Genomic DNA, 27,660 nt, shown 5'->3' on the forward strand with positions numbered 1-27,660 from the left:
TTTGCTGATGACACAAATACAGGGAGGAAAGTAACTTGTGAAGAGGACATAAGGAGGCTACAAAGGGATAATAGGTTAAGTGAGTGGGTAAAGACCTGGTAAACAGAGTATAATGTGGGAAAGTGTGAAATTGTCCACTTTGGCAGGAAGAATAAAAAAGCAGCATATTATCTAAATGGTGAGAGATTGCAGAGCTCTGCGATGCAGAGGGATCTGGGTGTCCGAGTGCGTGAATCGCAAAAGGTGAGTATGCAGGTACAGCACGTAATTAGGAAAGCTAATAGAATGTTATCGTTTATTGCGAGGGGAATTGAATATAAAAGTAGGGAGGTTATGCTTCAGCTATACAGGGCATTGGTGAGACCACATCTGGAGTACTGTGTACAGTACTGGTCTCCTTATTTAAGGAAGGATGTAAATGTGTTGGAGGCAGTACAGAGAAGGTTTACTAGACTAATACCTGGAATGGACGGGCTGTCTTATGAGGAAAGATTGGACAGGCTAGGCTTGTATCCGCTGGAATTTCGAAGAGTAAGAGGCGACTTGATTGAAACATATAAGATCCTGAGGGGTCTTGACAGTGTTATGGCTGGGTGAGGAGGAGTTCTCAGGCTCCCCTCTCGCCCTTCCTCTTACTTGACCTCAACAAAGTTCATTCCTTTTATAAAAACGGTCATTGTGTTTACCACCTCTGTGAGTGTTTTATCTTTTTCCTTGAATGTGATTGCAAAAGAACCAATCGGACAGGTTTTCTTGAGCTTAAACAAGGAAGTGGCAAGTTTATTATACTTAACATATTAATCCAGATTTAAAAATACTAAAAATACACTACACAGTCACGCACACATTCACACGAGAATCTCAGACACACACAAATAGATTACAGAGAGATATGGATTTGGTGGTTGGATTAAGTCGGGAATAAATGAAACTTAAATACAGTCTGTAAATCCAGTAGACCTCGGTTAAAGCTGTATTCTTGAAGTCCTCATTGGTCAAAGTGCACTGTTGTTGGCTTGCTTTGCTCAGAGTTTTCCTGAAGGCAGAATTAGTGGTTGATTCTCTTCCCCGGTTGCTGGCTGTAGCAGTCTGTGGGCTTGGAGGGTCCCCAGTCGGGGCCAGTTCTTTCCTTGATATTTTCTGCGGAGAGAGAGACACACACACAGAGGTTCGCTGTTGTATACACTCAGTTACGACCTGTCTGCTGTCTGTGTCACAAAACTTCCAGTTTCTTCAGAGATGAACAGGCAGTCACGTGGTTCTATCAATCCCCTTTGTTTTTAATGAGGTACAAAGTCTAAACCCAAAACTCCTCTTCGGTGGGGTTGCCTGTGTGTGCCCACTGGAGGGACGTCTCCACCTCGGGATGCCTCAGGATGACTTTGAATGGCTCGATACCGAGGGTGATCTGGCTAATCTACTCGGTTAGCCAAAGCATTGTTCTTCTTAGACTTTTTGTCTCCAGTCCAATCTCCTGGCGTTTCAGATGTAAATGGCAGTGGTCATCTTGGCTGCGAGTTTTTTTTACAAGTTACTGTGTGATTTTGTTCCACTAAAAGTCCAATGTAAGTTTCCAGCCGATGAAATTAATATGTCCCATTTGGCATAAAGGGTTTTCCTGACAACGGGGTGGATGTTTCCCCTTGTGGGAGAATCTAGAATTAGGGGTCACTGTTTAAAAATAAGGGGTCGCCCATTTAAGACAGAAATGGCGATAAATCTTTTCTCTCAGAGGGTCGTGAGTCTTTGGAATTCTCTTCCTCAAAAGGTGGTGGAAGCAGAGTCTTTGAATATTTTTAAGGCAGAGGTAGATAGATTCTTGGTAAGCAAGGGGTTGAGGTTACAGTCAGATCAGCCATGATCTTATTGAATGGCGGAGCAAGCTCGATGGGCCGAGTGGCCTACTCCTGTTCCTAATTCGTACGTTCATATGTCACAGCATCCCAACCTTAACATAGAACGTTACAGTGCAGTACAGGCCCTTCGGCCCTCGATGTTGCGCCGACCTGTGAAACCATCTGACCTTCACTATTCCATTTTCATCTATATGTCTATCCAATGACCACTTAAATGCCCTTAAAGTTGGCGAGTCTACTACTGCTGCAGGCAGGGCGTTCCACGCCCCTACTACTCTCTGAGTAAAGAAACTACCTCTGACATCTGTCATATATCTATCACCCCTCAACTTGAAGCTATGTCCCCTCGTGTTTGCCATCACCATCCGAGGAAAAAGACTCTCACTATCCACCCTATCTAACCCTCTGATTATCTTATATGTCTCTATTAAGTCACCTCTCCTCCTCCTCCTCTCCAACGAAAACAACCTCAAGTCCCTCAGCCTTTCCTCGCAAGACCTTCCTTCCATACCAGGCAACATCCTAGTAAATCTCCTCTGCACCCTTTCCAAAGCTTCCACATCCTTCCTATAATGCGGTGACCAGAACTGCACGCAATACTCCAGGTGCGGCCGCACCAGAGTTTTGTACAGCTGCAGCATGACCTCGTGGCTCCGAAACTCGATCCCCCTACTAATAAAAGCTAACACACCATATGCCTTCTTAACAGCCCTATTAACCTGGGTGGCAACTTTCAGGGATTTATGTACCTGGACACCAAGATCTCTCTGCTCATCGACACTACCAAGAATCTTCCCATTAGCCCAGTACTCTGCATTCCTGTTACTCCTTCCAAAGTGAATCACCTCACACTTTTCCGCATTAAACTCCATTTGCCATCTCTCGGCCCAGCTCTGCAGCCTATCGATGTCCCTCTGTACCCTACAACATCCTTCGGCACTATCCACAACTCCACCGGCCTTCGTGTCATCCGCAAATCTACTAACCCACCCTTCTACACCCTCATCCAGGTCATTTATAAAAATGACAAACAGCAGTGGCCCCAAAACGGATCCTTGCGGAACACCACTAGTAACTAAACTCCAGGATGAACATTTGCCATCAACCACCACCCTCTGTCTTCTTTCAGCTAGCCAATTTCTGATCCAAAGCTCTAAATCACCTTCTATCTGCTCTTCCTCAAGAAGAGAGTTCCCAGGCTAGTCCGTCTTTCAAATGGCAGTTGATGCGATGACGGTGAGTTAAGGATTTGTGCCAAGCTTTGCCTGATAAAATTTTGGTATGGATTCCCAAAGGCAGGAATAGGAGACAGGAATAGCAGCGAGTATGCCTCACAAACAATTCTCGGGAATTCTTAATTTGCCACTCCTTTATTAATCCCCCAAAAAAAACAAGCCCAGCAAGATACTTGTGACTGCTCCACCCAGTTCGACATGTTCCATGAATTCATCATCGATTTCATCATCATGACTATTTTTGAAAGGGAGGGGTTGAATGGCGTCAGACAGCATCTGCGGAGAGAGAAACAGACTTTACATTTCTGGTCAATAGCTGTTTCCCTTGAATCCTCCTTTGGTTGGATCTTGTTGGCAATGATTTCTAACATATCTGTGGCATTGGCCCAGGGGCCAGACCCCCAAGCAACCCCCTGCTAGTTAGACCATACCCCCTCACCCATTAACCATAGTGCTGGGTCAGATAGGTTGCTGGAACTGTGAGCTGACGTTAGGTATTCGGGCATCCGGGACGTCAGCAAGGTCAGCATTTATCGCCCATCCCTAATTGCCCCTTGAGAAGGCGGTGGTGAGCTGCCTTCTTGAACCGCTGCAGCCCCTGTGGGGTAGGTACACCCACAGTGCTGTTAGGGAGGGAGTTCCAGGATTTTTGACCCAGCGACAGTGAAGGAACGGCCGATATAGTTCCAAGTCAGGATGGTGTGTGACTTGGAGGGGGACTTGCAGCTGGTGGTGTTCCCATGCATCTGCTGCCCTTGTCCTTCTAGTTGGGAGAGGTCACGGGTTTGGAAGGTGCTGTCTAAGGAGCCTTGGTGCATTACTGCAGTGCATCTTGTAGATGGTACACACTGCTGCCACTGTGTGTCGGTGGTGGAGGGGGTGAATATTTGTGGATGGGGTGCCAATCAAGCGGGCTGCTTTGTCTGAGGTACAATTACCGACCTGCAGGAAACACGGTTTGAACTGTTTCCGTTCAATGCTGCAATGTTTGGAAAACTTGACAGCAGGAACTGTTCCCTCAGGAAAAGCTTGTTTTACTGTGAAATATCAACTCCATTTTACTGTCTTGGACATGTTGTTATCCAGGACTGAACTGCACCTCCTCCCACCCCCTCTCCATCTCACCCTATCACCATATGCTTCTATCAATCCCCTTTGATTTTAATGAGGTCCAAAGTCAAAGGTCCTGGCCCTCCGACAGTGCGGCAATCCCTCAGTACTGACCCTCCGACAGTGCGGCAATCCCTCAGTACTGACCCTCCGACAGTGCGGCAATCCCTCAGTACTGACCCTCCGACAGTGCGGCAATCCCTCAGTACTGACCCTCCGACAGTGCGGCAATCCCTCAGTACTGACCCTCCGACTGTGCGGCAATCCCTCAGTACTGACCCTCCGACAGTGCGGCAATCCCTCAGTACTGACCCTCCCACAGTGCGGCACTCCCTCAGTCCTGACCCTCCGACAGTGCGGCACTCCCTCAGTCCTGACCCTCCGACAGTGCGGCACTCCCTCAGTCCTGACCCTCCGACAGTGCGGCACTCCCTCAGTACTGACCCTCCGACAGTGCGGCACTCCCTCAGTACTGACCCTCCGACAGTGCGGCACTCCCTCAGTACTGACCCTCCGACAGTGCGGCACTCCCTCAGTACTGACCCTCCGACAGTGCGGCACTCCCTCAGTACTGACCCTCCGACAGTGCGGCACTCCCTCAGTACTGACCCTCCGACAGTGCGGCACTCCCTCAGTACTGACCCTCCGACAGTGCGGCACTCCCTCAGTACTGACCCTCCGACAGTGCGGCACTCCCTCAGTCCTGACCCTCCGACAGTGCGGCACTCCCTCAGTCCTGACCCTCCGACAGTGCGGCACTCCCTCAGTACTGACCCTCCGACAGTGCGGCACTCCCTCAGTACTGACCCTCCGACAGTGCGGCACTCCCTCAGTCCTGACCCTCCGACAGTGCGGCACTCCCTCAGTCCTGACCCTCCGACAGTGCGGCACTCCCTCAGTCCTGACCCTCCGACAGTGCGGCACTCCCTCAGTCCTGACCCTCCGACAGTGCGGCACTCCCTCAGTCCTGACCCTCCGACAGTGCGGCACTCCCTCAGTCCTGACCCTCCGACAGTGCGGCACTCCCTCAGTCCTGACCCTCCGACAGTGCGGCACTCCCTCAGTCCTGACCCTCCGACAGTGCGGCACTCCCTCAGTCCTGACCCTCCGACAGTGCAGCACTCCCTCAGTACTGACCCTCTGACAGTGCGGCACTCCCTCAGTACTGACCCTCCGACAGTGCAGCACTCCCTCAGTACTGACCCTCCGACAGTGCGGCACTCCCTCAGTACTGACCCTCCGACAGTGCGGCACTCCCTCAGTACTGACCCTCCGACAGTGCGGCACTCCCTCAGTACTGGTCACCTGTCCTAATATCTGCCTGTTGGTCAGATATTTTGTCTGATTTACAACCCGGTAAACTCATTAGGATAATTTACGATGCTGAAGTTGTTATATAATTGCACATTGTTGATGATTTATTGCATAATTGTATTTCCAGGAAAATGCAGCCACGGAGGATCGATTGACAGCACCAGTTCACGGAGCGCTAAGGGTGGAATCAATAAGGACGATCTCCGATCTCCACATGGTTACCTCCATGAAGAGGCAGCGCGTGTGGCCATTGCTGCGACCGAGGAGGCATTTGAGCAAGTCAGAGACGCCGTCGGAGACAAATTCTTCTTGAGGTGAGGCACATGTAGTCAAAGAGCTCACACCTTACACGTGTAACTCCACCAACTGGACTGTGTGGAGGGAGCTTTACTCTGTATCTAACCCCGTTTTTTTCATGTCGAGGGGGCCTTTATTCCTCAGGCCCCCTTTATATACATATTGTTAAAATAACTTTATTTTAACTTCATTAAAGTTAATAAAGCAAGCGGCCCGGCACTAGCTCCTTGACCCCCCAAGATCTCCGGCTGAAAAGTCGGGGCCAACAAGATAGCCACCCCACTCGAAATAGGGGTGAGGTGACTCATGTAGACCCCACCCTGCCACTCCAGGAGCCAGGTGGCTTCGTCTCCCGGAACGGTGTGGGTTTCCTGCAGAAAGCTCACCGCGTATCTCCCTTCCCTGAGGAATGAGAGATTGTGAAATCTGCGGTGAGACCCCCTGCTGCCGTTGATGTTGAGGCTGGCTATGGTTATCTTCATGTCAAAACTACTTAAAACCCGTCACCAACAGCTCACCGTGAGGAGGGAGTGGAAGTGCACCTGGCCTTCCACTCCCCCAGCAACCCATTGAGGAACACATTAAAACGGCGCCTCTCAACCAGTTTCACGCCCGCGCGCTTGCCCGCTTTCTTCAGGGCAGCACAGACGGGCTAGATGATCAGCGCCAGACTCGACCAACGGCCGAGGACCAGCTGAACTTTATTGCAGCAACCCCTGCAAGCCGCAAAGAAATCCCGGAGTTCCGCCGTGGGGAAGAGGGGAGATTCGGTGGGAGGCACGAGGAACTCCACCACCTCACTGGTGATGGAATCAAGGTCGTCCTCCGTGCCCCACACCGAGTCCCCATCCTCTTCTGGGTCGTCACCGCCAGCGGTCAAAAAACCCACCACACACTGTGGGGTGGACGTCCCGGCCTCGCCAGTTGGTCCTGCCTCCGTCACGATCCCACCCCCAGGATCGATGGCGGAGGAGTCCTCTCTGGGTTCTACTGTGAAACTGGAGCTTGTGGGCTCCAGCGGTCCAGGACCCCCCTCCACCTCCGTCCCCAGGCCAATGAGTGGTCCAGGGGAGACGGAGGTTCCCGACTCCGGAAATCCAGCCGGAGCCGAGACCGGAGGCGGAGAGAGGAGGCTATCTCCCGCTCCGCCAGCACCCACAGGCCCAGCAGATGGGGCAGCATTCTCAGTTATAACCGGGTCGGGTGTCTCCTGGTTGGTGGTGGACTCCGGCTGGGAGGGCCTACCCTTTGGGGCCTCGCCCTCCCCTTCACTCAGGGCACCCGACCCAGTGGCAGTGGCAGAATGGGCGGCGTCCCCAGGCTCCCCCACCACAAGCAGGGCCCCACTTACTCATTCAGGAGGGGCCTCACGTACCGGGGCCTTCCCCTCTCCTCCATCCTGAGGGGTAGGGAGCTCCTGCCCATACTTTGCAGCCTTGACGATGGTGGCGACGGTAGGGGGAACCTGGGGACCCGAAACAGGAGACAGCTCCCCTCCAACAGATGGGCTCCGCACCTCAGGGCCCCTCGTTACCTCTGTGGAGGGGTGCCTTCTCCTCTTTTCCCAGTTGGGCGCAGAGGCTCAGAGACCTCCATGTCATCAGAGGCCTCCACCTCCGCACCCTCCTTTTTTTTTTAGTTACTCTGGGCCTGAGCCCAGCCCTGGGACAGGTAGATTCTTACGAACATGCCCCACCCCCTTGCAGATGTGGCACCGCGCCCTGTCCGAGGTCCAAAAGACGCGGTAGGCCGTCCCCTGGAACTCTATACCGAAGTGGCCCTCCAAGACCTCCTCCCGCGCCAGCTGCATGAATAGAACATAGAACATAGAACATTACAGCGCAGTACAGGCCCTTCAGCCCTCGATGTTGTGCCGACCTGTGAAACCATCTGACCTACACTATTCCATTTTCATCCATATGTCTATCCAATGACCACTTAAATGCCCTTAAAGTTTGCGAGTCTACTTCTGCTGCAGGCAGGGCGTTCCACGCCCCTACTACTCTCTGTGTAAAGAAACTACCTCTGACATCTGTCCTATATCTATCACCCCTCAACTTAAAGCTATGTCCCCTCGTGTTTGCCATCACCATCCGAGGAAAAAGACTCTCACTATCCACCCTGTCCAGCCCTCTGATTATCTTATATGTCTCCATTAAGTCACCTCTTCTCCTCCTTCTCTCTAACGAAAACAACCTCAAGTCCCTCAGCCTTTCCTCTTAAGACCTTCCCTCCATACCAGGCAACATCCTGGTAAATCTCCTCTGCACCCTTTCCATAGCTTCCACATCCTTCCTATAATGCGGTGACCAGAACTGCACGCAATACTCCAGGTGCGGCCTCACCAGAGTTTTGTACAGCTGCAGCATGACCTCGTGGCTCCGAAACTCGATCCCGCTACTAATAAAAGCTAACACACCATATGCCTTCTTAACAGCTCTATTAACCTGGGTAGCAACCTTCAGGGATTTATGTACCTGGACACCAAGATCTCTCTGCTCATCTACACTACCAAGAATCTTCCCATTAGCCCAGTATTCTGCAATCCTGTTACTCCTTCCAAAGTGAATCACCTCACACTTTTCCGCATTAAACTCCATTTGCCATCTCTCAGCCCAGCTCTGCAGCCTATCTATGTCCCTCTGTAACCTACAACATCCTTCGGCACTATCCACAACTCCACCGACCTTCGTGTCATCCGCAAATTTACTAACCCACCCTTCTACACCCTCATCCAGGTCATTTATAAAAATGACAAACAGCAGTGGCCCCAAAACAGAACCTTGCGGTACACCACTAGAAACTATACTCCAGGATGAACATTTGCCATCAACCACCACCCTCTGTCTTCTTTCAGCTAGCCAATTTCTGATCCAAAGCTCTAAATCACCTTCAATCCCATACTTCCGTATTTTCTGCAATAGCCTACCGTGGGGAACTTTATCAAACGCCTTACTGAAATCCATATACACCACATCCACGGCTTTACCCTCATCCACCTGTTTGGTCACCTTCTCGAAAAACTCAATAAGGTTTGTGAGGCACAACCTACCTTTCACAAAACCGTGCTGACTATCGCTAATGAACTTATTCTTTTCAAGATGATTATAAATCCTATCTCTTATAACCTTTTCCAACATTTTACCCACAACTGAAGTAAGGCTCACAGGTCTATAATTACCAGGGCTGTCTCTACTCCCCTTCTTGAACAAGGGGACAACATTTGCTATACTCCAGTCTTCCGGCACTATTCCTGTCGACAATGACGACATAAAAATCAAGGACAAAGGCTCTGCAATCTCCTCCCTGGCTTCCCAGAGAATCCTAGGACAAATCCCATCTGGCCCAGGGGACTTATCTATTTTCACACTTTCCAAAATTGCTAACACCTCCTCCTTGTGAACCTCAATCCCATCTAGCCTAGTAGTCTGTATCTCAGTATTCTCCTCGACAACATTTTCTTTCTCCACTGTAAATACTGACGAAAAATATTCATTTAACACTTCCCCTATCTCCTCCGATTCCACACACAACTTCCCACTACTATCCTTGATTGGCCCTAACCTATCTCTAGTCATTCTTTTATGCCTGATATACCTATAGAAAGCCTTAGGGTTTTCTTTGATCCTATCCGCCAATGACTTCTCGTGTCCTCTCCTTGCTCTTCTTATCTCTCCCTTTAGATCCTTCCTGGCTAGCTTGTAACTCTCAAGCGCCCTAACTGAGCCTTCACGTCTCATCCTAACATAAGCCTTCTTCTTCCTCTTGACAAGCTCTTCAACTTCTTTAGTAAACCACGGCTCCCTCGCTCGACAACCTCCTCCCTGCCTGACAGGTACATACTTATCAAGGACACGCAGTAGCTGCTCCTTGAATAAGCTCCACATTTCGATTGTGCCCATCCCCTGCAGTTTCCTTCCCCATCCTACGCATCCTAAATCTTGCCTAATCGCATCATAATTTCCTTTCCCCCAGCTATAATTCTTGCCCTGCGGTATATACCTGTCCCTGCCCATCGCTAAGGTAAACCTAACCGAATTGTGATCACTATCACCAAAGTGCTCACCAACTTCTAAATCTAACACCTGGCCGGGTTCATTACCCAGTACCAAATCCAATGTGGCATCGCCCCTGGTTGGCCTGTCTACATACTGTGTCAGAAAACCCTCCTGCACACACTGGACAAAAACAGACCCATCTAAAGTACTCGAACTATAGAATAGCTGGCGGGGGACGGAGTAGACATGTCGGAGGCTGTGCTCCCGAAGACCGAGCGAGACTGGGGTGATCCCTGACCTCACCTCCCCCAGATGGTGTAGATGGGGGAGGAGGAGCTCATCAGGAATGAAGGGTGGGACGTTCGACAAGGTTACCCGATGTGCAGTGACCCCCACAGAGTTCACTGGCAGGAAACTCCCACCCACTGTGAGCCCCGTACTTAGGGCGAGGGACACAGCCCGCTCGGTCTTCAGGAAGAACACAGCCTTCCCAAACATCTTTGAGGCTGCAACAATGGCCGAGGGGCCGACAACCACGGCCATTGCCTTAACGCAAGCCTCAATAGTCATGGTAGGGTGGGTGTAACTCTTCACCCCATGCTTTGATGTCAATGTTCTAAATGGTGACGGAGCCACAGGAGCAGCTGCTGCAGCATCGGAGGACCCCGCCACCGGACAGGACTGTGAAGCCATGGGGTAGAAGAGTCACACCCACCATTGAGAGAGAGAAAAAATTGAAATCGAGAGAAAGGAATAACTAATAACGAATTATCGCAAAAAGCAAAAAAGCACAGACTGGAGGGTATGGCGAGGGAGAGGCGCTGAACGAGAGGAGGGTCAGGAGGAATCAGTCTCTTTGCCGGTGTTAATGCAGGCAGTCCTTTTGCTGGTCTTCCAGTTGGTGGTGGGAGGGGGTGCGATGTCTTCACTGGGGACAGCTGTAGCTGCCCAGACACACTCTGCTTCCAATGTGCTTTACACAGTCAAGAGAAAGTCTCTTCACCTGGGCAGCTCCAGCTTTCCCAGGCTAGCTCATTGGGGTGGGGAGGGAGCTCCTATTCAATGCTGTTAAAACACAGGAGCTCCCTGTCCAAACAAACAACCCCACCCAAAGTCTTCCGGTCTCTTCCTTTCCCCCTCCCCACAACAATCAATGAAAGGGCTACAAAACCCAAACTCACAAGAGCTGACAGTTCTTCGAGTTTCCTGCTTTCTTCTTCCAAAAAGACAGATGGAAATCCTTCGTTTCAGTCTCAGTCTCTCCCTCTTGCAGCAGTCACGCAGCCTCCAGCCTCTGCACACAACAACAGTCAGCTGCACCTCGTTGATGCACTCAGCACCTCCAATTAGCCAGCAGCCAATCCCAGTGCTGTATCTGTCCTGGGAGTGTTTGATGGGGACAGTGGAAAGGGAGCTTTACTCTGTATCTAACCCCCGTTTTTTTTTAAGGTGGCCTTTATACCCCAGGCCCCTTTTATATTTTTCACATCGAGGGGGCCTTTATTCCTCATATTTACAGTTTTAAATAACTTTATTAAAACCAGATAAATCAACAAAAACTTAAATTAAAATGCCATTCTCAGCGTCGACAATGCACTCCAGTCCCTGCGGTGCCCGCCGGTCGCGGAAGGCCTCAAGCGTACCGGCGGACACCGCATGCTCCTTCTCCAGGGACACCCGGGCGCGAACGTAACCACGGAAGAGGGGCAGGCAATCGGGGAGGGCAGACCCCCCGACGGCCCGCAACCTGGACCTGTGAATTGCCACCTTGGCCAGGCCCAGGAGCAGACCGACGAGGAGATCCTCCTCCCGGCCCAAGCCCCTCCGCACCGGGTGCCCACAGATCAGGAGCGTGGGGCTGAAGTGCAGCCAGAATTTGAGGAGCAGCCCCTTCAGATACTCAAATAGTGGCTGCAACCTCGCACACTCCGTATAAATGTGGAACACGGACTCGTCCAGGCCGCAGAAAGTACAGGTGGCCTGGGAGTCCGTGAACCTACTTAAAAGTCTATTGCACGGGACTGCTCTGTGCAGCACCCTCCACCCCAGGTCCCCGATGTAAAGGGGGAAGACTCCCGCGTAGAGAGACCTCCATCGGGGTTTCCCCTCGCCGCCAAATGGCAACGCGGACCGCCAGGGCGTGTCCGGCCGGCTGACGAGGGCGAGGAAGTGGAGAGTGTGCAGGAGCAGCCCGTACAGGAAACCCCTCCGCGCCGATTGGAATGGCACGGAGGGCATTTCCGAGAGGCGGCTCGGGTTGTGCGGGACCGGCTCCCGAGGAGGGTTTCGGGGCCTGGGTCCGATGAGCAGTTCTGGCCGAGCATGGGTCAGCTCGGCCGGGATCGCTCCGCACTCCCGAGCCCCCTCGCCACCCGCAGTGAGGGGCGTCCCGGGGTTTTCGGCTACTCCTCCGCCCGCCGGACCGTCCCTGGAGTCGGCTGCCTGGACAGCCGAGGCGCTCCCCTCCGCCAGCGGGGGAGCGCCCTGACTGGAGGCGACCATGTTCCAGACTCGGAATAGATCCCGGGAAAAGACAGGCAACTCCCTCAGAAAGGCGCGGCTAATGTACTCCACCGGGAGCTGCGTGTCGTCTTGAAGGCAGTGACACTGGCGGAAAAAATACGTCGCCAGCGCACACCATCTGGGAGGACGCTTGACGTACAGGTATCTCTGCAGGGTCCAAAGGCGGAGAGTCGCAGCCTGGGTGCGGACGCACACCAGCGACTGACCGCCCTCCTCGATCGGGAGAATCAGGACCGCGGCAGAGACCCAGTGTTTCCTCTTGCCCCAGAAGAAATCAACGAGTTTCTTCTGGATCTTGGTGGCAAATACAGGGGGCGGGGCCAAAGTGACCAAACGGTACCACAGCATGGAGGCCACCAGTTGGTTTATGACCAACGCTCGGCCCCTGTAGGAAAGCACTCGGAGCAGTCCTGTCCAGCGCCCCAGCCGAGCGGTGACTTTCGCCGCCAACTCCTGCCAGTTTGCCGGCCTGGCTTCCTCAGCAGGGCTAAGGTGGACTTCCAGATAGAGGAGGTGCGTGGTGCTCCACGCAAAAGGTGTCATCTCCTCCGGCAGGGAGTCCACCCGCCACTGACCAACCAGGAGTCCGCTACATTTCTCCCAATTGATCCTCGCGGAGGACGCGGCAGAAAAGGTCTGCTGGCAGTCGCGCATCCTCCGCAAGTCAACGGGATCTGTGATTGCGAGGAGCACGTCGTCGGCGTAAGCCGAGAGGACGACCCGCATGGCCGGCTCGCGCAGAGCCAATCCCGTCAACCTCCTGCGAAGCAGGCACAGGAAGGGCTCCACGCAGATGGTATACAATTGGCCGGACATGGGGCACCCCTGACGCACTCCTCTCCCAAATCGAAGGGGCGCCGTCAAGGACCCGTTAACTTTGACTAGACACTCTGCAGCGGCGTATAAAAGTCGGACCCGGGCCACGAAATGCGGCCCGAGTCCGAAAGCGCGCAGAGTCCCGAAAAGGTAATCGTGATCCACCCTGTCGAACGCCTTCTCCTGATCGAGGGAGAGAAAGGCGACCGACTGACCAGTCCTCTGGGAAAGATGGATCAGGTCCCGGACCAGGTGGATGTTGTCCTGGATGGACCGGCCCGGGACCGTGAAGGACTGGTCGGGGTGGATCATGTGGGCCAGCACGGAGCCCTGGCGGGTAGACATAGCCCGGGCAAAGATCTTATAATCCGTGCTGAGGAGGGAGACCGGACGCCAGTTTTTAAGCAGGCGGAGATCGCCCCTCTTCGGCAGCAGGACGATGACCGCCCTGCGCCACGAGAGGGGCATCTCCCCGGTCGCCAGGCTTTCCCCCAGGACCCACGCGTAATCGTCCCTCAGGACGTCACAGAACGCCCTGAGGAACTCCACGGTCAACCCATCCAGCCCTGGGGATTTGCCCCTTGAGAGCTGGTGGAGGGCGCCAGTCAGCTCCGCCAACGTGAGCGGAGCCTCCAATACTTCGGCACCCTCCGGGCTGACCTGCGGCAGGTCCTCCCACAAAACTCTGCGCGCATCCTCACTGGACGGATCCGGAGAGAACAACGCACTGTAATACGTCCGGACCAGGAGGCCCATTCCCTCCGGATCCGTGATGGAGGATCCGTCGTCGGCCAGCAGCTCGACGAGCTGTTTACGGACCCCCCGCCATTTTTCCAGCGAGTAGAAGAAGGATGAGGCGTGGTCCAAATCTTCCAGGATCTGGATCCGCAACCTCACGTACGCGCCTCGGGACCCAATGAGCTGCAGGTCCCTCAGCGCGACCTTCTTCTCTTTGTACGCCTGCCACAGGGCCAGGTCCGCGACGGCATGACCGAGGCGGGATTCCAAGTCGAGCACCTCCATCTCAAGGCGCCTGATCTCGGCTTCCCGCCTCTTCGAGTCGACCCCTTCGCCTACTCCTGACAGAAGACGCGGATGTGAGTCTTGCCCACATCCCACCATAGCCTCAAGGAGGGGAAGCCCCCCTGCTTCCTTCTCCAGTCGGCCCAGAATCAACAGAACGAGTCCCGAAATCGCTCGTCCTCCAGCAGCCGGTTGTTAAAGTGCCAGTACGCAGACCCCGCCCGCGTGCGGAGCGGAGTGAACTCCGCCCACACCAGGTGGTGGTCCGAGCACGGCACCAGCCACATGGAGGCCGCCGAGACGCGGGAGACGTACGCCTGCGAAATGTAGAGGCGGTCGATTCGCGACCCCCCTCCTCCAGACCTACACATGAAGGCGCAAGAGTCGGGATGGAGATTCCGCCAGACGTCCACCAAGTTAAAGGAGCTGATCAGTCCCCTCAACTTCTCCACCGACGCTTGGCCGCGCTGGGGACCGGAGCGATCCCACACCTCGAGGGTGCAGTTAAAATCCGCCCCCAAGGATGCTGCACTCGCCGCTATCGATGGAGCTCAAGAGAGCGGACACTTCTTCAAAGAAGCGCGCTTGCAACGCGCCGGGCCTGGGCGCGTACACGTTCACAAAGTGGAGCAGCACGCTACCCAGGCGAACGGCGAGGTGGAGCAAGCGGACCGGCACTAGCTCCTTGACCCCCAAGATCTCCGGCTGAAAAGTCGGGGCCAACAAGATAGCCACCCCACTAGAAATAGGGGTGAAGTGACTCATGTAGACCCCACCTTGCCACTCCAGGAGCCAGGTGGCTTCGTCTCCTGGAACGGTGTGGGTTTCCCGCAGAAAGCTCACTGCGTATCTCCCTTCCCTAAGGACTGAGAGATTGTGAAATCTGCGGTGAGCCCCTCTGCTGCCGTTGATGTTGAGGCTGGCTATGGTTATCTTCATGTCAAAGGTACTTAAAACCCGTCACCAACAGCTCACTGTGAGGAGGGTGTGGAAGTGCACCTGGCCTTCCACTCCCCCAGCAACCCATTGAGGAACACATTAAAACGGCGCCTCTCAACCAGTTTCACGCCCGTGCGCTTGCCCGTCATCTTCAGGGCAGCACGGACGGACTGGATGATCAGCGCCAGATTCGACCAGCGGTCGAGGGCCAGCTGAACTTTATTGCGGCAGCCCCTGCAAACCGCGAGGAAATCCCGGAGTTCCGCCATGGGGATGAGAGGAGATTTGGTGGGAGGCACGAGGGACTCCACCACCTCACTGGCGATGGAATCAAGATCATCCTCCATGCCCCCCACCGAATCCCCATCCTCCTCCGGGTCGTCACCGCCAGCGGCCGACACATCCACCACACACTGTGGGGCGGACGTCCCAGCCGCGCCAGCTGGTCCCGCCTCCGTCGCGATCCCACCCCCAGGATCGATGGCGGAGGAGTCCTCTCTGGGTTCTATTGTAAAACTGGAGCCTGTGGGCGCCAGCAGCCCAGGACCCCCCTCCACCTCCGTCCCCAGGCCAACGAGTGGTCCAGGAGAGATATAAGATCCCGACTCCGGAAATCCAGCCGGAGCCGAGACTGGAGGCGGAGAGAGGAGGCCATCTCCCGCTCCACCAGCACCCACAGGTCCAGCAGATGGGGCAGCATTCTCAGTTTTCACCAGATCAGGTGTCTCCTGGTTGGTGGTGGACTCCGGCTGGGAGGGCTGACCCTCTGGGGCCTCGCCCTCCCCTTCATTCAGGGCACCCGACCCAGTAGCAGTGGCGGAATGGGCGGAGTCCCCAGGCTCCCCCACCACAAGCAGGGCCCCACTTACTCCTTCAGGAGGGGCCTCATGTACCGGGGCCTTCCCCTCCCCGCCATCCTGAGGAATAGGGAGCTCCTGCCCGGACTTTGTAGCCTTGGTGGTGGCGGTAGGGGAAACCTGGGGACCCGAAACAGGAGGCAGCTCCCCTCCAACAGATGGGTCCTGCACCTCAGGGCCCTGTGTTATTTCTGTGGAGGGGTGCCTTCTCCTCTTTTTCCCACTTGGGCGCGGAGACTCAGAGACCTCCATGTCATCAGAGGCCTCCGCCTCCGCACCCTTTTTTTCCTTTTTAGTCACCCTGGGCCTGAGCCCAGCCCTGGGACAGGTGGATTCCATGGGAATGGGCTTTGGGCTGAGCTCAGGCTCGGGTTGAGTCAAAGTGTCCAGGGGACGCGCCCCATGATGTTTCTTTTTTCCCCGCGTCTTCCTTCTGCTCGGACGGACGCTCCCCTCCCCGCCGGAGGCTGTGAAAACCACAGCCTCCGGAACCGACTGAGCGGTGTCTATTGGATGTGTTGGGGGAGCGGGAGGAGGTGCTGTGGAACCACTCTGGGCCGCCGAGGTGGAGCTGGCGGCCGGGAAGTTGGGGCAGTTCTTACGAACATGCCCCACCCCCTTGCAGACGTGGCACCGCGCCCCATCCGAGGTCCAGAAGACGCGGTAGGCCGTCCCCTGAAACTCTATACCGAACTGGCCCTCCAAGACCTCATCCCGTGCCAGCTGCATGAATAGCTGGCGGCAGAAGGAGTAGACATGTCAGAGGCTGTGCTCCTGAAGACCGAGCGGGACTGGGGTGATCCCTGACCTCACCTCCCCCAGATGGTGTAGGTGGGGGAGGAGGAGCTCATCAGGAATGAATGGTGGGACGTTCGACAAGGTTACCCGATGTGCAGTGGCCCCCAGAGGGTCCACTGGCAGGAAAATCCCACCCACTGTGAGCCCCGTACTTAGGGCGAGGGACACAGCCCGCTCGGTCTTCAGGAAGAACACAGCCTTCCCATACATCTTTGAGGCTGCAACAATGGCCGAGGGGCCGACAACCACGGCCATTGCCTTAACACAAGACTCAATAGTCATATTAGGCTGGGTGTAACTCTTCACCCCATGCTTTGATGTTAAGATTTTAAATGGTGACGGGGCCACATGAGCAGCTGTCGCAGCTGCTGCAGCATAGGAGGGCCCCGCCACCGGAGAGGACTGAGAAGTCATGGGGTAGAAGAGTTACAGGCACTTTGCTGAGAGAAAAAAAAAGAGCAAATACAATAAATCAAAAAAGCAACATTTAAAGGATGTAGCACAGGGGAAGAGGCTGAGGGAGAGGAAGGCCAGGAGGAATCAGTCTTTGTTGGTATTTTAAAGAAGTCTTGTAGCTGGTCTTCCAGTTGGGAGGGTGGGGTGATGTCTTCACCTGGGTCAGCTGTAAGCTGCCAAGGCACACGCCTCCTTCACTGTTCAGATAAGAGAAAAGAGAAGAGAAGTCTCTTCACCTGGGCAGCTCCAGCTGTCCCAGGCTTAATAGTTGGGGTGGGGAGGGAGCTCCCTATCCAAAGATGTTAAACACAGGAGCTCCCTATTGAACAATGCAGCCCCACCCAAGGTCTTCAGGTCTCTTCTTTCCCCACCCCCAACAATCAATGAAAAAGACTTCAGGATAAAACAAACTCACAAAAGAGCTTCCAGTTCTCTGCCTTCCTTCCTTTGTTGAAATTTGGAACAAACTTTTGTTTCAGTTTGAATCTCCCTCTTGCAGCAGTCACACAGCCTGCAGCCTCCAACCTGTGCACACAGCCACAGTCAGCTGCACCTCGTTGATGCACTCAGGCTCCCAAATCAGAGAGCAGCCAATCCCAGTGCTGTACCTGTCCTGGGAGTGTTTGATGGGGACGGTGCAGAGGGAGCTTTACTCTGTATCTAACCCCCGTACTGTACCTGTCCTGGGAGTGTTTGATGGGGGACAGTGTATGTCGTTAATCCTATGGAATCTGTAATAAAACCGGAATGTTCTGGAAATACTTAGCAGGTCTGGCCGCATCTGTGTGGAGAGAGAAGCAAAGTTAGCATTTCCGGTCTGTGACCTTTCATCAGAACCGGCAAAGGTTTAAAAAGAATTAGTTTTGAGGCCAGTTAAAGGGGTATGTTTGGGTTTGTTGGGGAAGAAAACAAAAGGGACGGTATGTATGAGGGCAAAGGGGAGGAGAGGTCAAACAACAAAGCTTTCCTGGGACTAAGGTGTGTTCATGCTTGTGGTGAAGGTCAAAGCATTAGTCAGAGAGATTGTTAATGGCAGATTCACGAGCAGCTCTGTCGACATGAAAAACAGGCGCATTGTTAAAAAATAAAATAAAATAATCAACAAAAACAAAAATATTTTAAAGAAAGGCCAATCATGCTCTGAAATTATTGAACTCAATGTTCAGTCTGGCAGGCTGTAGTGTGCCTAATCGGTAGATGAGATGCTGTTCCTCGAGCTTGCGTTGATGTTCACTGGAACACTGCAGCAATCCCAGGACAGAGATGTGAGGATGAGAGCAGGGGGGAGTGTTGAAATGGCAAGCAACCGGAAGCTCAGGGTCCTGCTTGCGGACTGAGCGGAGGTGTTCCGCAAAGCGGTCACCCAGTCTGCGTTTGGTCTCCCCAATATAGAGGAGACCACACTGTGAGCAGCGAATACAGTATACTACATTGAAAGAAGTACAAGTAAATCGCTGCTTCACCTGAAAGGTGTGTTTGGGGCCTGGGATAGTGAGGAGAGAGGAGGTAAATGGGCAGGTACTACACCACCTGCGATTGCAGGGGAAGGTGACATGGGACGGGGATGAGGTGGTGGGGGTAATGGAGGAGTGGACCAGGGTGTCGCGGAGGGAACGATCCCTTCGGAATGCTGACAGGGGAAGGGAGGGGAAGATGCGACTGGTAGTGGCATCACGCTGGAGGTGGCGGAAATGGCGGAGGATGATCCTTTGGATATGGAGGCTGGTGGGGTGGAAAGTGAGGACAAGGGGAACCCTGTCACGGTTCTGGGAGGGAGGGGAAGGGGTGAGGGTAGAGGTGCGGGGAATGGGTCGGACACGGTTGAGGGCCCTGTCAACCACAGTGGGGGGGGGAATCCCCGGTTGAGGAAAAAGGAAGACATATCAGAAGCGTGCCTGTGTTTAATGCCATATGTTGCTAGTTCAGATTGCTGATTTCTGATGCTGTCAATTCTGCAGGTTTTTGAATATTGATAGCCCCTCGTCCCTCACCTTTGTAATCGACATCAGCGGGAGTATGGCAGATAATATCCGTGCCGTCAAAGACAGAAGCGTTTCCATCATTGACGGGACTCGTGGGACCCCGCAGGAACCTTGTTTCTACATACTCGTGCCTTTCAATACTTCAGGTCCGACCACGTCGCAGAGTGACGCAGAGTAATATCGAGTTACATAGAAGTAACGGCACAGAAACAGGCCATTCGGCCCATCTGCTCCGTGCTGGTGTTTCTGCCCCACACGAGCCTCCTCCCCATCCCCCCCCCTCTCTCCATCTCACCCAATCACCGTATCCTTCTATTCCTTTCTCCCTCATGTGTTTATCCGGCTTCCCCCTTAAATACATCGATACTATTCACCTCAACCACTCCCTGTGGGAGCGAGTTCCACATTCTCACCACTCTCTGGGGAAAGAGGTTTCTCCGGAATTCCCCATTGGATTTATTAGTGACTGTCTTATATTGATGGCCCCGAGTTCTGGTCTCTCCCCCCACAAGTGGAAACATCTTCTCTACGTCTACCCGATCGAAACCCCCTTCATCATTTTACAGACCTCAATCAGGTCACCCCTCAGCCTTCTCTTTTCCAGAGAAAAGAGCCCAGGCCTGTTCAGTCTTTCCTGATGGTTATAACCTCTCAGTTCTGGGATCATCCTTGTAAATCATTACTGCACTTTCTCCAGGGCTTCACGAAACTCTTCCATCCCCCAACCCAATGACCTCACTCTCACCGAGTCCCATTCCCCCATCACCCTCTGTTACTCACTGACCGACACTGGCCCCCGATCCAGCAACACCTCCATTTTAAAATTCACAACCTTGTTTTCAAATCCCTCATCGGCCCCTCCCTATCCCTGTAACCTCCTCCAGCCCCGGCAACCCTCCCTATCTCTGTAACCTCCTCCAGCCCCGACAACCCTCCCTAGCTCTGTAACCTCCTCCATCCCCGACAACCCTCCCGATCTCTGTAACCTCCTCCAGCCCCGTCAACCCTCCCTATCTCTGTAACCTCCTCCATCCCCTACAACCCTCCCTATCTCTGTAACCTCCTCCAGCCCCTACACCCCTCCCTATCTCTGTAACCTCCTCCATCCCCTACAATCCTCCCTATCTCTGTAACCTTCTCCAGCCCCGTCAACCCTCCCTATCTCTGTAACCTCCTCCAGCCCCGACAACCCTCCCTATCTCTGTAACCTCCTCCATCCCCTACAACCCTCCCTATCTCTCTAACCTCCTCCATCCCCTACAACCCTCCCTATCTCTGTAACCTCCTCCAGCCTCTGCAACCCTCCCTATCTCTGCAACCTCCTCCATCCCCTACAACCCTTCCTATCTCTGTAACCTCCTCCAGCCCCCACAACCCTCGCTATCTCTGTAACCTCCTCCAGCTCCTACAACCCTCCCTATCTCTGTAACCTCCTCCAGCCCCTACAACCCTCCCTATCTCTGTAACCCTCCTCCAGCCCCTACAACCCTCCCTATCTCTGTAACCTCCACCAGCCCCTACAACCCTCCCTATCTCTGTAACCCTCCTCCAGCCCCTACAACCATCCCTATCTCTGTAACCCTCCTCCAGCCCCTACAACCCTCCCTATCTCTGTAACCTCCTCCAGCCCCGACAACCCTCCCTATCGCTGTAACCCTCCTCCAGCCCCTACAACCCTCCCTATCTCTGTAACCTCCTCCAGTCCCGACAACCCTCCCTATCGCTGTAACCTCCTCCAGCCCCTACAACCCTCCCTATCGCTGTAACCTCCTCCAGCCCCTACAACCCTCCGAGATCTCTGCGCTCCCCTCCAGTTCCGGCCTCTCGCCCATCCCCCGATTCCCATCGCTCCACTATTGGTGGCCGTGCCTTCAGCTGCCTGGGGGCCCTAAGCTCTGGAATTCCCTCCCTAAACCTCTCCAACTCTCTCTCTCTCTCCTCCTTTAAGACGCTCCTTAAAAAACCGACCTCTCTGACTGAGCTTTTGGTTGCCGGTCCCTAATATCTCCTGACATGGCTCAGGGTTAGATTCTGCCAGATTTATGCTCCTGTTGAAGCACTCTGAGATGTTTTACTGTATTCAAGGCGTATATTTTGAAGGGATATTTGGCCATGAGAGCATCACCGGCCCGAAATGCATCATGCCATCTCCCCTCACATAGGCACATCATTTGTAGAATGTTTTTGGTTGGAGAGATCCCTGGCAGGGATCTGAGACTCTGACCCACACCGGAGGGGCGGGAGTGATGTCAGGGGATGCTGAGTGGTAGAGGGGGTTGAGGGGAGGGGATGTGAGAGGGTGGGGTGGCGGGGTACATGTAGAATATTGTCAGTTTGATCCTGGTGTCGTTATGAACACAGAACATCACCTATCCCAATTTTATTGCAGATGTTGGCCCCGTGTTTAAAACTACTGACCCACTCCTCTTCAAACAGTACATCTCCTCACTGAGGGCTATCGGAGGAGGAGAAACCCCAGGAATGTGTCTTACTGCACTGCAGGTCTGTATGTGGATCACTCCTATATCTGGGGAATGCCCTCTAACCCCTCTCTCTCACACACCTGTAACTTGAGAGGTCCCTCTAACCCCTCTCTCACACTCCTGTATCTGGGGAGTGCCCTCTAACCCCTCTCTCTCACACACCTGTAACTTGAGAGGTCCCTCTAACCCCTCTCTCACACTCCTGTATCTGGGGAGTGCCCTCTAACCCCTCTCTCTCACACACCTGTAACTTGAGAGGTCCCTCTAACCCCTCTCTCACACTCCTGTATCTGGGGAGTGCCCTCTAACCCCTCTCTCTCACACACCTGTAACTTGAGAGGTCCCTCTAACCCCTCTCTCACACTCCTGTATCTGGGGAGTGCCCTCTAACACCTCTCTCTGGGTATCACTGATTGAGCTAGAATCTTGCCTTCCTTCTCTTTCAGCGCGCACTGACAAACTCAGCTCCAAACTCCCAAATCTACGTCTTCACGGATTCATCAGCCAAGGACGTTGAAATGAAAAACACAATCCTCGCACTGATCCAGGAGACGCACTCCACGGTAAGGATTCCGCACAGGATTATAAAGTTAAACATTCCCCACAAGCACCAGGCCTTTTCTGTCCTGGAGAAACCCAATTGAGGAATGAGTTTCTATTTATCTGCGGAATCAAACACATTATTCACTTTAACAAGCACAGTTCAATACTCAAAGGAAAGAGCGAGGTTAGCAACACAATCCAACACCCGTACGCCAGTGAGAGTCAGTGTGTGTGGGACCCGTACCCCAGTGAGAGTCAGTGTGTGTGGAACCCGTACCCCAGTGAGAGTCAGTGTGTGTGGGACCCGTACCCCAGTGAGAGTCAGTGTGTGTGGGACCCGTACCCCAGTGAGAGTCAGTGTGTGTGGGACCAATACCCCAGTGAGAGTCAGTGTGTGTGGGACCCGTACCCCAGTGAGAGTCAGTGTGTGTGGAACCCGTACCCCAGTGAGAGTCAATGTGTGTGGGACACGTACCCCAGTGAGAGTCAGTGTGTGTGGGACCCGTACCCCAGTGAGAGTCAGTGTGTGTGGGACACGTACCCCAGTGAGAGTCAGTGTGTGTGGGACCCGCCCCACAGTGAGAGTCAGTGTGTGTGGGACCCATACCCCAGTGAGAGTCAGTGCGTGTGGGACCCCTACCCCAGAGAGAAAGTGTGTGTGGAACCCGTACGCCAGTGAGAGTCAGTGTGTGTGGGACCTGTACCCCAGTGAGAGTCAGTGCGTGTGGGACCTGCACCCCAGTGAGAGTCAGTGTGTGTGGGACCTGTACCCCAGTGAGAGTCAGTGCGTGTGGGACCTGCACCCCAGTGAGAGTAAGTGCGTGTGGGACCCGTACCCCAGTGAGAGTCAGTGTGTGTGTGTGGGAGGGACCTGTACCCCAGTGAGAGTCAGTGTGTGTGGGACCTGTACCACAGTGAAAGTCAGTGCGTGTGGGACCCGTACCCCAGTGAGAGTCAATGCGTGTGGGACCCCTACCCCAGAGAGAAAGTGTGTGTGGAACCCGTACGCCAGTGAGAGTCAGTGTGTGTGGGACCCGTACCCCAGTGAACGTCAGTGCGTGTGGGACCTGTACCCCAGTGAGAGTCAGTGTGTGTTGGACCGGGACCCCAGTGAGAGTCAGTGTGTGTGGGACCCGTACCCCAGTGAGAGTCAGTGTGTGTAGAACCGGTACCCCAGTGAGAGTCAGTGTGTGTGGGACCCGTACCCCAGTGAGAGTCAGTGTGTGTGGAACCGGTATCCCAGTGAGAGTCAGTGTGTGTGGGACCCGTACCCCAGTGAGAGTCAGTGTGTGTGTGGGACCCGTACCCCAGTGAGAGTCAGTGTGTGCGGGACCCGTACCCCAGTGAGAGTCAGTGTGTGTGGGACCCATATTACAGTGAGAGTCGGTGTGTGTGTGACCCGTACCCCAGTGAGAGTCAGTGTGTGTGGGACCGGTACCCCAGTGAGAGTCAGTGTGTGTGGGACCCGTACCCCAGTGAGAGTCAGTGTGTGTGGGACCCGTATTACAGTGAGAGTCGGTGTGTGTGTGACCCGTACCCCAGTGAGAGTCAGTGTGTGTGGGACCCATACCCCAGTGAGAGTCAGTGTATGTGGGACCCATACCCCAGTGAGAGTCAGTGTATGTGGGACCCGTATCCCAGTGAGAGTCAGTGTGTGTGGGACCCGTACCCCAGTGAGAGTCAGTGTATGTGGGACCCGTACCCCAGTGAGAGTCAGTGTGTGTGGGACCCGTACGTCAGTGAGAGTCAGTGTGTGTGTGGGACCCGTACCCCAGTGAGAGTCAGTGCGTGTGGGACCTGTACCCCAGTGAGAGTCAGTGTGTGTAGAACCGGTACCCCAGTGAGAGTCAGTGCGTGTGGGACCCCTACCCCAGAGAGAAAGTGTGTGTGGAACCCGTACGCCAGTGAGAGTCAGTGTGTGTGGGACCCGTACCCCAGTGAACGTCAGTGCGTGTGGGACCTGTACCCCAGTGAGAGTCAGTGTGTGTAGAACCGGTACCCCAGTGAGAGTCAGTGTGTGTGGGACCCGTACCCCAGTGAGAGTCAGTGTGTGTGGAACCGGTATCCCAGTGAGAGTCAGTGTGTGTGGGACCCGTACCCCAGTGAGAGTCAGTGTGTGTGTGGAACCCGTACCCCAGTGAGAGTCAGTGTGTGTGTGGAACCCGTACCCCAGTGAGAGTCAGTGTGTGTGGGACCCGTACCCCAGTGAGAGTCAGTGTGTGTGGGACCCGTTCCCCAGTGAGAGTCAGTGTGTGTGGGACCCGTATTACAGTGAGAGTCGGTGTGTGAGTGACCCGTACCCCAGTGAGAGTCAGTGTGTGTGGGACCCATACCCCAGTGAGAGTCAGTGTATGTGGGACCCATACCCCAGTGAGAGTCAGTGTATGTGGGACCCGTATCCCAGTGAGAGTCAGTGTGTGTGGGACCCGTACCCCAGTGAGAGTCAGTGTATGTGGGACCCGTACCCCAGTGAGAGTCAGTGTGTGTGGGACCCGTACGTCAGTGAGAGTCAGTGTGTGTGTGGGACCCGTACCCCAGTGAGAGTCAGTGTGTGTGGGACCCGTACCCCAGTGAGAGTCAGTGTATGTGGAACCCGTACCCCAGTGAGAGTCAGTGTGTGTGGGACCCGTACGTCAGTGAGAGTCAGTGTGTGTGTGGGACCCGTACCCCAGTGAGAGTCAGTGCGTGTGGGACCTGTACCCCAGTGAGAGTCAGTGTGTGTAGAACCGGTACCCCAGTGAGAGTCAGTGCGTGTGGGACCCCTACCCCAGAGAGAAAGTGTGTGTGGAACCCGTACGCCAGTGAGAGTCAGTGTGTGTGGGACCCGTACCCCAGTGAACGTCAGTGCGTGTGGGACCTGTACCCCAGTGAGAGTCAGTGTGTGTAGAACCGGTACCCCAGTGAGAGTCAGTGTGTGTGGGACCCGTACCCCAGTGAGAGTCAGTGTGTGTGGAACCGGTATCCCAGTGAGAGTCAGTGTGTGTGGGACCCGTACCCCAGTGAGAGTCAGTGTGTGTGTGGAACCCGTACCCCAGTGAGAGTCAGTGTGTGTGTGGAACCCGTACCCCAGTGAGAGTCAGTGTGTGTGGGACCCGTACCCCAGTGAGAGTCAGTGTGTGTGGGACCCGTACCCCAGTGAGAGTCAGTGTGTGTGGGACCCGTATTACAGTGAGAGTCGGTGTGTGTGTGACCCGTACCCCAGTGAGAGTCAGTGTGTGTGGGACCCATACCCCAGTGAGAGTCAGTGTATGTGGGACCCATAACCCAGTGAGAGTCAGTGTATGTGGGACCCGTATCCCAGTGAGAGTCAGTGTGTGTGGGACCCGTACCCCAGTGAGAGTCAGTGTATGTGGGACCCGTACCCCAGTGAGAGTCAGTGTGTGTGGGACCCGTACGTCAGTGAGAGTCAGTGTGTGTGTGGGACCCGTACCCCAGTGAGAGTCAGTGTGTGTGGGACCCGTACCCCAGTGAGAGTCAGTGTATGTGGAACCCGTACCCCAGTGAGAGTCAGTGTGTGTGGAACCTGTACCACAGTGAGAGTCAGTGTGTGTGGAACGCGTACCCCAGTGAGAGTCAGTGTGTGTGAGACCCGTACCCCAGTGAGAGTCAGTGTGTGTTGGACCGGGACCCCAGTGAGAGTCAGTGTGTGTGGGACCCGTACCCCAGTGAGAGTCAGTGTGTGTGGGACCCGTACCCCAGTGAGAGTCAGTGTGTGTGGAACCCGTACCCCAGTGAGAGTCAGTGTGTGTGGGACCCGTACCCCAGTGAGAGTCAGTGTGTGTGGGACCCGTACCCCAGTGAGAGTCAGTGTGTGTGGCACCCGTACCCCAGTAACAGTCAGTGTGTGTGGGACCCGTACCCCAGTGAGAGTCAGTGTGTGTGGCACCCGTACCCCAGTAACAGTCAGTGTGTGTGGGACCCGTACCCCAGTGAGAGTCAGTGTGTGTGGGATCCGTACCCCAGTGAGATTCAGTGTGTGTGGGACCCGTACCCCAGTGAGAGTCAGTGTGTGTGGAACCCGTACCCCAGTGAGAGTCAGTGTGTGTGGAACCCGTACCCCAGTGAGAGTCAGTGTGTGTGGGACCCGTACCCCAGTGAGAGTCAGTGTGTGTGGAACCCGTACCCCAGTGAGAGTCAGTGTGTGTGGGACCCGTACCCCAGTGAGAGTCAGTGTGTGTGGGACCCGTACCCCAGTGAGAGTCAGTGTGTGTGGGACCCGTACCCCAGTGAGAGTCAGTGTGTGTGGAACCCGTACCCCAGTGAGAGTCAGTGTGTGTGGGACCCGTACCCCAGTGAGAGTCAGTGTGTGTGGGACCCGTACCCCAGTGAGAGTCAGTGTGTGTGGAACCCGTACCCCAGTGAGAGTCAGTCTGTGTGGGACCCGTACCCCAGTGAGAGTCAGTGTGTGTGGGACCCGTACCCCAGTGAGAGTCAGTGTGTGTGGGACCCGTACCCCAGTGAGAGTCAGTGTGTGTGGGACCCGTACCCCAGTGAGAGTCAGTGTGTGTGGGACCCGTACCCCAGTGAGAGTCAGTGTGTGTGGAACCCGTACTCCAGTGAGAGTCAGTGTGTGTGGGACCCGTACCCCAGTGAGAGTCAGTGTGTGTGGAACCCGTACCCCAGTGAGAGTCAGTGTGTGTGGAACCCGTACCCCAGTGAGAGTCAGTGTGTGTGGAACCCGTACCCCAGTGAGAGTCAGTGTGTGTGTGGAACCTGTACCCCAGTGAGAGTCAGTGTGTGTGGAACCCGTACCCCAGTGATAGTCAATGTGTGTGGGACCCGTACCCCAGTGAGAGTCAGTGTGTGTGGAACCCGTACCCCAGTGAGAGTCAGTGTGTGTGAGACCCGTACCCCAGTGAGAGTCAGTGTGTGTGAGACCCGTACCCCAGTGAGAGTCAGTGTGTGTGGGACCCGTACCCCAGTGAGAGTCAGTGTGTGTGAGACCCGTACCCCAGTGAGAGTCAGTGTGTGTGAGACCCGTACCCCAGTGAGAGTCAGTGTGTGTGGGACCCGTACCCCAGTGAGAGTCAGTGTGTGTGGGACCCGTACCCCAGTGAGAGTCAGTGTGTGTGAGACCCGTACCCCAGTGAGAGTCAGTGTGTGTGAGACCCGTACCCCAGTGAGAGTCAGTGTGTGTGAGACCCGTACCCCAGTGAGAGTCAGTGTGTGTGAGACCCGTACCCCAGTGAGAGTCAGTGTGTGTGGGACCCGTACCCCAGTGAGAGTCAGTGTGTGTGGGACCCGTACCCCAGTGAGAGTCAGTGTGTGTGGGACCCGTACCCCAGTGAGAGTCAGTGTGTGTGAGACCCGTACCCCAGTGAGAGTCAGTGTGTGTGGGACCCGTACCCCAGTGAGAGTCAGTGTGTGTGGCATCCGTACCCCAGTGAGAGTCAGTGTGTGTGGCACCCGTACCCCAGTGAGAGTCAGTGT

The 27,660-nt window shown here is 54.6% G+C and overlaps 1 protein-coding gene across 1 annotated transcript in view; it reads left to right on the forward strand.

Moving 5' to 3' along the window:
- LOC137352783 (von Willebrand factor A domain-containing protein 7-like) overlaps window positions 1-27,660 on the forward strand; it is an 88,952-nt gene that overhangs the window by 28,678 nt on the left and 32,614 nt on the right. The window contains exons 6-9 of the mRNA XM_068018602.1: window positions 5,643-5,829; window positions 19,181-19,350; window positions 21,594-21,706; window positions 22,134-22,250. Coding sequence (XP_067874703.1) covers window positions 5,643-5,829; window positions 19,181-19,350; window positions 21,594-21,706; window positions 22,134-22,250 — 587 coding nt within the window. The remainder of the gene's footprint in view (window positions 1-5,642; window positions 5,830-19,180; window positions 19,351-21,593; window positions 21,707-22,133; window positions 22,251-27,660) is intronic.

The sequence above is a fragment of the Heterodontus francisci genome, chromosome 39 (assembly GCF_036365525.1).
Source record: "Heterodontus francisci isolate sHetFra1 chromosome 39, sHetFra1.hap1, whole genome shotgun sequence".
Classification (NCBI taxonomy): domain Eukaryota; kingdom Metazoa; phylum Chordata; class Chondrichthyes; order Heterodontiformes; family Heterodontidae; genus Heterodontus; species Heterodontus francisci.